This window comes from Ascidiella aspersa, chromosome 7, assembly GCF_963924565.1.
Source record: "Ascidiella aspersa chromosome 7, kaAscAspe10.2, whole genome shotgun sequence".
Lineage (NCBI taxonomy): Eukaryota > Metazoa > Chordata > Ascidiacea > Phlebobranchia > Ascidiidae > Ascidiella > Ascidiella aspersa.
In genome coordinates this window covers 6,061,356-6,071,165 of record NC_139453.1, presented here as the reverse complement: position 1 = coordinate 6,071,165, position 9,810 = coordinate 6,061,356, and the positions used below count along the sequence as shown (strand labels likewise).

Here is a 9,810-nt window from a genome sequence, read left to right as displayed (position 1 = left end):
GAACTTAATCGAGGGGTCGTGCAATTTGGCCGGGTCTCATGATATCAAAGAGATAGCGGATACCTTCAAAGTGTAACGTTTAATATTTCCGGCTGTACTGGAGTTGTATAGTGAATACGGCTGAATATTAATATTTATATTTATAAATATTAGTATTTTATTTGTACTTTGAGCCAGAAGTGTGTGCGCTGGATAGCTGAAGCCAATACGAGGTTTGACTGAAATTTGTAGCATAGTAGAAGCAGCCTCCAGAGATATTACACTCTAAAGTCACGTCCAGGTCTTTTCCAGAGCTGCTTTGAATTGGTAAAGTTTTACTTTTTGACCTTTTTTCAAGTGTTTATCATACGTCCAGAACGTATAGACTGAGAAGATTGGCGCACAACCGCAAAACAACGCGGCATCCGGATATGGGCTTTAGCGCAGGCGCACAGAGCGTTTGTTGTTGGCTCATCAGTCTGCATTAAACGAGCAGTGAAGATGTGCGCTGTGTGGAATGTCTCTACAGTGCGAAACCGCTGGACGCAGGCAAGCACGGCAGAATTTTGCAGAGCGACTGAACGCTGTTAGAACTTAACAGGGACTGTACTGACTTAAGCCACTGTTTTTAAATACCTTGGCTTAACGTAAGTCGTTTGACGAAATGACTTGACTTTAATTGATTTAAATCTTTCGGACAAATGACTTGACTTGATTTAGGTATTTCGGACAAATGACTCGCATTGGACAAGTTTTGTTGTCAACCTAAGTTTTGTTGTGTAAAACTTTAGTTAAAATAAAGTTTTTCATTTAAATTTTCTTAATCAAAGTGGGTTCTTTATCTCAATGCACGTAAAATAATTTGCTTGATGTAAATTGCTTTGTTGTTGTTTTGGTTGAATTGCTGTTGCTCATATAATCGACGATTTTTTTTATTGGGTTTGCTTTGATGTAAATCAATTGACTTCAAGTTGACTTTGGACTTTTGCTTTTATGATTATGTAAACTTTTTTTTAAAGTCTAGAGCAGTGTTTCTTAACCTTTTTTACTTGGGGGCGCACCTAGAGACGTATGAAAACGTTGGCGGCGCACCTTGCGAGCGAAGCAAGCGCGAAATTTTTGAGGTGTACCGATATTTCTCTTAAATTGTCTGCTTTTTTATTTTAATGGGCTTTATAGTTGCATTTCTTTAGCCTTTGAGACTAAAAACGTTATTTTGTACATTAAAGTCGTATTCCGATTAATTTTGGACTTATTTCGACATGTTTTTTCCTTTCGTTCGCGGCGCACCTAGCAGCCTTCCATGGCGCACCAGTGTGCCGCGGCGCACCGGTTGAGAAACGCTGGTCTAGAGTCTGAAAACGTGGGCAGCAGCAATACGAACGACTTCAATTTTGAAAAAAATGAACCGAAAATACCGCTGCTGCCTACGTTTAGAAAACAAAAAATTTGCAGAAATAACAGTAAAGTTTTTTTGTTCTTTTAATTCCTGGTGGAATTTTACAGATATTAACCCGCAAAACCAAATGATATAAACTTGTGCCCTTTTTTCAGAAAACAAAAACTTTTGCAACAATAACAACAACGTATTTTGTCATCTCTAAACTAATTTTTTGCAGATGTTGGCGCTCAGAAAAAACGCGCCCGAAGAAAAGCGAAACTTCAACAACCTGTGCTTATTTTTCAGAACAAAAAACAGTATAGTTTCTTTATTAAAAAAAACGCACCGAAAAAACAACGCAAAAATGAAAATCATCGTGGCCGGTATGCCCAAGACGGGAACTAAATCGATGAAGGCTGCTCTCACCCTGCTAGGCTACACTGTATATGACGCCGAGGAGAACTTCGACTTCTTGTGCGAGGACTGGACCAAGATCATGACGGTGGGGGGGAGTCCCGACGACTTTCGACGCATGTACGCTGACGTTGACGCAACGTGTGACGTACCCGCTTGCTACTACTGGGAAGAGATGCACAAGGCCTTTCCCGACGCGAAGGTAAGAGCTAATAGTGTGATTTGGAAGATAGATGTGACTCATCAAAATACAACTTGATAATGGATTACAAAGCCAAAAAGGTCGAGTAGATCGACATCATCTTGATTTAGACGTTTCGATACGAGCCAGTTACTGAATATGATACAAGCTCGTATGATGTCGATCCCTTGATTATACTTCAACAGACAGTTAATCTATGTCACCGTGTTATTCGTGAGCCGGTATGCACGCTGACAAGTTACACGAAAAACACCGCCGTGCAGAACGCAGGTCTACTACACACAGCTGTAACCAGCAACAAATGATGTTTTCTTGTTCAGAAACAGGTTAAAAGGTCATAGTGCTTCGGAAACAATCGTGTTTAATTGAAAACGAAACGACAATTGACCCATTGTTTATTGTTTTCTACGCAAAAATCGTGACGTATATGCCCCATGAAATGATTTTTTTTTGTTGCTTGCTGAAATTAGCGTATTCCGCTTCTGCTAGGTGTCGTTGGTAAGCCTGGGCCCTGGAATTGCGTAACCTCAACTTTCCACCGTTTGTTTACAGTGATATGCTTTCTTTTGGCGTGCAGACTTTTCGACAATTATGTAGACGAGGTGCTTTGCACAAATATGACTTTACCCTTTGCTTGCGAGATCAAAATTTCGCTCAAATCAACGTTTTTGTTTTCAGGTTTACGGTCACACAGAAAAACGGCGCAGTTGATTATGCTGTTAATTGTTAAAGGCAAGAAACACAATCAGTTAATTTGCCTGAACAGTGCGAGGTTACCCTTGTAATATCCGCTGTATAGTATACAATAGTTTTCAAAACCAAATCTTATGAGAAAGCGTTAATGTTCATATGACCATCTGGTGCTAAAAATATATAAAAAGTTGTTTTAAACGGTTACAACTACTTCTGTATGGAATTTAATATTCTTAGTGTATTTACTAGAATGCCAAAGAAGCGGTTCGCAAAGCAGTAGCAGTATGCTGCAGCATAGAGCGTGGGCGAGCTTGTTTTGCTCTGCTGTGGCGCACTGATGCCTCGCAGGAAACTTACGAATCAAAACCCAAAACCGATTCCTCTCGCCCACTTTCCTGGCCAGAGGTTTTCCTAGCGTTTGCTCTACAGCTAATTTCAACTGCCACTGTAAATGCTAATGCGTTGGCCGATGAATAGATGGAGAATGAATACTGGTAATGGTTCATGGGTTGCTGTCAATGATACCTATACTGGTACACTACATATGATAATACCCAACTGTTATTGAAAAAAATGATACCTAAATATTTATTTTTGACGCATTTAAACAGTAAAAAATTGATTGAGCTAATGTTCGTGCCTAACTGTCGATGGATGTAGGCATTTAGTCAACCAATCATCGTCGGATTTCAGTTTTTATTGCTTTATGATGCTAAGACGGTTTATTACCCAGGTGGGAATCGAACCGGTGACCTTAGGGAACAATGTCTTGGCATCCCAACATCACTTAACCAACGTGACAAAAAACATTGAGATTGAGCCCAGTACGATCTCGAAAAAGCTTTTAAGGCCTTTTGCAAAGTTTTAGGAAATTTAAAGAAGTGTTAAACGGCTGCTACCAACACTTTTCAAAACAATAGTCACAAAAAGCAATTTCAGTCAAAAAAATCGCAAAATCAAATTCGAATTAAAAAAGTCAAAAATTATGCAATTCTTGCCAATAAAAATGGTCCAACAAAAGAGTGAGCAACCACCAGCCATTAATCAAAGGTACACACACACATATTTGTGTTAACCACTGTGATCTAGCCCTTCTGAAGCTGCTTATTGACCAAACGATTACGGCTTACGTATAATTAGTACACCGAAAGCCATTGCAGACTTACCGAATCTGCCGATCTATGATGCAAGCAGGGCAGGCCAGAAAAACAACTCACCTGCAGTGAGGTTCGAACTCACAACCTTAGGTTTTTGACCTGTTTTTTCTGATCTGCCCTGCTTGCATCATTGATCGATAGATTCGGTGAGTTTGCAATGACTTCCGGTGTCACTAGCGTTTATCAAATCCTCAAAGTCTTCCTCTTGTTCCCAGATCCTGCTGATGACTCGTGAAACGGAGGATGAATGGTGGCAGAGCATGAAGATGCAGCTGGAGATGCTGGCGGGATGCGACCTCTACTCCAGGATGAGCACCTTTTCTCCTCACTGCACCAAACTCCAGCGATTCCTTAACACTTCAAGTGAGTAAATTGCAGTTTTATACAGCTTCTTCTTTCGTGTTAGCATTCGCAGCGACTTCAGAAGGGCTTGATCACAGATTAAAACATTGTGTATATCAAAGTTTCAGTTGCTGATTACGGGCCCCTTGAAAATTAGGTTGTATCTACGAAAAAAAGATGCAGAGGGGTCCAATTCCTTTAAATCCGTTTGTCTAGCCCGGGGTATAGTGCTATTAGTGCTATCGTTTCAAGTTGTTAGGAGTTCCTTAAGAGAACTTTTCCACTTGTGGCACTGCCTTTTCAGAAAGATCGCAATATGCTATTGTTGGATGTTGGGTGTAGATGTTTGACTGAGATTGGTTAATTTATTATCTGAGAAATATAGTAATGTTGCATCTATGGTGGGGTCTAATCTATAAGTTTAGTGCTTTCCAAACTACGACCCGCAGAGTTAAGCATATTTACTTAATGCAGTTAAAATACAGTTGAAATGTTTTTGGACATAATCCCAAACTAAATTTGAAAGGACTTTGAAAGTTTGGTGGTTTTAAAGCATTGCATTATTTATTTAACCTAACAAAAAACTACGTTTAAATAACGAGCTCTTTCAACTTGCAGTTCGTATCGCCTTCGGTGTTGCCCCTATTTCCCCCTGGCAGACGTACACCCCCAACGAACAATCGATGAGAATCGCCTACAGGAACCACAACGCCAGGGTGCTTCAGGTAAACACCGCATTCACTCTCTTACAAGGGGTGTGGGTAACCAATATTTGATTGCAAATATTCGTCAACCATCGCCTATTTGGTCGATTGGACGGGCGCCACTATACCAAGTCTCTAAGGTGCTGCAATGCGTTGAAATGCACCGAATTAGAATAGTTATTAAATTAGATTAAAGGGTATTAGGTATATACAGTATTCGTATAAAAGAGCAATGTGAATATGTGCAACATGATAAAACGCTCGTGCGACACATTTTTTTAGTGAAAGTAGCTAGAATCTTGTCTTGTATGAGTTTGCAGAGAGTATAAACGTTAAAGTAATCCTTTTGATGGAAAAAAAATTAGAATTGATATAAAGGTAATAAAGACGGCAAATGCTGTCACACATTTAATTGTCGTCCGGAAAAACTAAAGTTTTTATTTTTCAAAATTTGATTTTTCCGAGAGCACTTTTACACTTCAACGATTGGTTTTAAATAGAGAAGCGTAAAAAATTAATAATTAAAGAGTTGGGTGATAGAAATAAATTCTCCGTATTGTACAAAATGCATTAGGAATTTTTCCGGGTTTTAAAATCGAAAGACTCCACAGCGCATCATTCAACGCTGCATTAATAATCCCAGCCTTTTCATATCGTAAATATTCGAGCGTAAATTTAAAAATAGGCCTACATTGGTTAAATATTAAACAAACGTGTTTTGGTTTGCGGCAGAAATTCACAATAAAACGCCTAATGCGATCGCCTGTCTGCGGCTTAATGAGACGTCTGCGAGAAAGGTTGCGGATTTTTCGGGTTGAAACTAGACCACATTTTATTGTTATTGCTTTGAGACAAATGTTGCTCGCAGTTTAAAGGGTTTTTTTCGCTCGTAAAACCAGCACCCGAAAATATTGAGCCGAACTGACGCAAAACATTTGCTTTCGTACTAAACGCAGCCTCATATTTTTTTTTATATTCGTAGAATAAACTTTTCTTTGTCGGCATTCGGCACAGTTAAATTTTTCGGTGCTAGTCTAAAATCCTACCACCTTTTTTTACCGTAGCGAAACGAATTGTCAAAATTGAAATTGCAAGCAAGAATTTAATATGGGATAATACATATAATATTAATACTTGACCCACCCGAATCCAAACGCTAACTTGCGCCCTAACCCAAATAACGTTAAACCCCCAATATAAACCCCAGGACGAAAATGTTGTAGGATTCTAGACCAGCGCCTATTTTTTTTTTTTTAATACGCCTATCATTACAGCAATTATGTTTGGCCGCACAATACACAACAGCTCAAACTTACTTAAGTGTGTTTGTGTTGTTTTTAGGCCTGCTCTATTGCAATGATAGCAAACAGATCTTTGTCAGCACCACGCGGTAACTTATCTATATTTTCTATTTCCGCCAGGTGGCGCCGAGCGACAAGCTGCTGGTGTACAAGTGCGCCGAGGGCTGGGAGCCGCTGTGTCGGTTCCTGGGTTGCCAGACGCCAGACGAGCCGTTCCCGCACAAGAACAGACGCGGTTCTGTGGTAAAGGAAGGCACCAGCGGTGAAAAGCCCGGTTACAAGAAGATTCAGCGTGAAATTACCATGTCCCTGTGCGCGGTGATGTGCGGGGTCGGCTACCTCGCCTACCGCATCGCCCAGTCGTCCTTTCTCGCACTGTGAAAAGAGCGCGCGAAACTCTGCGAACTCACGCGAAACTCTGCGAAAGAACCTGTACCGTTTTGCACAACTCTGCGAAGATACGCTAACCTCTGCGAACGGTGTGAACCCTTTCGCAAAACTCTGCGAAGATGTGCGAACTCGCGCGAAACTGTGCGAAGATGCGCGAAAGTCAGCGAACTGTTGCGAACTCGAGCGAAACTCAAACAGGTGCGAAGGCGTGGCACAATGGCGAAACAGGCAGGTTTTGCAAGGCGAAAAAGTATCAACTAGGGATGTCCGATACTTGACATTTTAATCGAATACCGATACCCGATATTTCACACAAAAAGAATCGCGACCCGATTCGATACCAATGACGTCATTAATATGCTCCAACAAACAAATATATTAAATTAAAACGTTTAAATTTTGTAATAAGCTTATTCGACCAAATTTGGTTTAGTGTTAAGAGTTTTTAACCTTTATTTAAGTAATCTTCAGTTTTTGTTTGATAAATTAACCTTTCCAGGTAGAATCACTGCATTAGGACGCAAACCAGGGCTGCAATTTCTATATCAATTTAGTATCGGACGAGTAGCGATACTACCACTTGGCATATAGGGTATCGGCTCCGATCCGATATTATCGAATATCCCTAATATAAAGCAAGAATAATCACGCAAATTTGTTACTTTTACACTAAAAATTATTTTACTTTTTTGCAAAGATCTGAGATAGTTATATGCAACTACAAGCCTATGGATTTTGACCCTTTAGAAAAGGAAAATTAATGAATGGGAAGCCCTTTATTTTATTTCTACCTCACGTTTCTTATAATTTAGTTTTTTGTTTTATTTTTGCTTTCTATCTATTCGACAGCTTATTATTGAGTCCACTATTGATTTTCTTTTACTTGTTCATTTTATTTTCTCGCCTTGTCAAAATGTTTAGGGTCAAACGTTCCTTTATTTGTTCCAGGAAAAGGAAATCGGAAAAATTGTCTTTTTTGTAGTAATCAAAAGTTCAATCTCTACTTTTATAGGTATTTAAATGTATACGTTTTATAGCACTTTATTTATTGTTTATGTTAAGCCAAAACGTTCCAATTTAAGTCAATCGTTTTGTTATTAACTTTTATGTCGGTTCAGTTGCATTATCCGCTGTCATTAGTAAATACTGCAGCTTAGATTTTTAACGTCACGCATTCTCTATAGTTCTATATTGAGCGTATTGTATGTAGTTCACCTGTTGCTCCTATTGTGCATTTATTGACCATTGGTCCGAAATATGTATATAGCCTATTGAGTTCCTTAGAACGCGCATGAAATAACCCTTGCTGTGCCGTTCTTCCATTGCGTTGTCTTTTGTCACCTTTAATTAGGATTATTTTAGGTCTGAATTTTGACCTATTCGCCTTTGTCTAAAGTTAATAAGCTGTCTCCAAACATAGAGGTCTTGTTTCGTGATTTGATTGACATATTTTATTTGTAAGACATTTGGTAAAAAAATGATTGAGAGCAAATCCCTAAAATTCCTCTTTTATTTATATTTTCATTTCAAAGTTTGTTAACTTACTAGAAGAATAAGTTCCTAAGAGCATCGACGTTTTGAAAGTTAGCTGTTTTTACGATACAAGACTTCCGAATATTTCGTTTTTATTTCTTGTTTTTTCTTGTCCGTGTTTTTACTTCGGCGCTGCAATTTGTGATTTTCGTTTTGAACTAATTCGCTGTTCGATTTTTACAGTAAAACTTGACGTAAAAACTACAGGGTTTTAATTTTTGAGCAAAACAGAATATCAAAACCAACAGAAATATCAAACCCAGAATATCAAAACCAAAGGAAAGTGGGTTTTAGAAATCGGCTTGTTTTATGTGTGTAATTATTATTTAGGCAAGCTTTTCCTAATCTTTTTTGACTAATGGCGCACCTGTGATTTGCAAGTTTGAATCTTATAGGTCTCATAATTGCTTTATCTTTAAAATACCACGAGATAAATAATATACGCCGAAAGAAATTGTAAAAAAAATAATAAAAATATTTTATATTTTTCAGTCTGCCCCGGTGCACCTGGCAATGTTCCATCACGCACCTGTTAAGAAGCACTGGTTTAGATTGTTGTTGATATATGAAGGGCTATGTGTTACTTGAAATAAACTTCGAATTTATAAACACGTTCAGCTAATATGAATAAGATGTGTACTAAGTAAGTGTTTATAATTCGTATTTTGTGTCTTGCCAATCCAATAAAAAAGGAGATAGGCTATATTCATATCAAAACAGGTAATTCATTTTTTTTAACGTAGCCTATTTGTATAACCGCAGGCGATTTGATTTTTTTTTGTGGATTTTTGCTTGGTGAGGCTTGAATTTTTGTAGAGATGTTGTTTACTGTTAATGGTGAACCCAACTTGGTCATAAATTAGCCGAAACTTTGTCGTTCTTGCTTCAGGACATTACGTTTTTAATTAATTGAATGACGTCATATAAAACTTCGAATCGCCAGATAATTTTTTTACATCAGCCTAAGGCTTGGACAAATATTTTTTTAAGTTAATTTTATTTAGAGGGCCTTGAAAGTCGGTCTCGGGTTATTTTTAAACAAGTCCGCAGCCCTGGTTTGTATAACAAATTTAGGGATTGGAAAATCAAATAAAACCTAACGTCAATAGCTATAGTGTTTGTCGGGTTTTGGTCTATAATGTAGCATACTTTTATGTAAAATTTACGATTTATTTGCGTTAAGAAATTCCTGCTTAATTTGCCTTCAAATGTCATTTAATTGGATTGGAATTGGAAATTAAGTTTTAGGTATTAGCTAGTTATTCCCTCTCGGTAATTTACCAGTTTTAGAAAAAAAGTTACCATCAAAGGTAGACAACCTTGCGTCGATGGGAAACCATGGCTAAACTGTGCAAAATAATAATTGATTAAGCATCTAGCCGAAGTTTATAAGCATCTACGCTCAAACTAGATACTATCGCTTGGTATAGCGTGCAAGCCTCAATTCGAATCTCATCAGACCTCCTTAGACAAAAGTCTTAACATTTTACTGTCCTTATAATAGCAACTTAGTGGTGAATGCAAATCCGGCTTTCCTCATTTCTGCCAAAATCCCTCGCAAATTTAACCTACTGCCCAGAATTTCTCCAAAGTGAGCCAAAATAGAAGCATTGTCGCCCTTGTAGCAGACTTGGACAACTAAATAATTCTAGTTTTCTAATTTAATGAATTAGAGCAAAATGCGGCTAATTCTAATTCTAGTCTGATTTGTGAA

General features: G+C 38.2%; 1 protein-coding gene across 2 annotated transcripts; it reads left to right on the top strand.

Moving 5' to 3' along the window:
* The first annotated feature begins 298 nt into the window (after window positions 1-298).
* Window positions 299-6,869, top strand: LOC146137427 (uncharacterized). 2 transcript variants are annotated; one of them, XM_083393429.1, is made up of 4 exons: window positions 299-1,976; window positions 4,042-4,189; window positions 4,787-4,893; window positions 6,294-6,869. In XM_083393429.1, the coding sequence occupies exons 1-4, from the start codon at window positions 1,599-1,601 to the stop codon at window positions 6,552-6,554; spliced, it is 894 nt and encodes a 297-aa protein (XP_083249555.1). In that variant the 5' UTR covers window positions 299-1,598; the 3' UTR covers window positions 6,555-6,869. The 2 variants fall into 2 exon arrangements, with proteins under 2 accessions (XP_083249555.1, XP_083249554.1); XM_083393428.1 differs by having other exon boundaries at window positions 4,024-4,189.
* The last annotated feature ends 2,941 nt before the right edge of the window (window positions 6,870-9,810 follow it).

What these genes read in the sequence shown, in the direction of transcription:
- LOC146137427 (XM_083393428.1), top strand. Translation starts at nt 1,599, where the DNA reads ATGTTGGCGCTCAGAAAAAACGCGCCCGAAGAAAAGCGAAACTTCAAC. An exon ending in AGGCCTTTCCCGACGCGAAG is followed by an intron (nt 1,977 to 4,023) that starts GTAAGAGCTAAT and finishes AAATCCTCAAAG; the next exon opens with TCTTCCTCTTGTTCCCAGAT. An exon ending in ACAACGCCAGGGTGCTTCAG is followed by an intron (nt 4,894 to 6,293) that starts GTAAACACCGCA and finishes TATTTCCGCCAG; the next exon opens with GTGGCGCCGAGCGACAAGCT.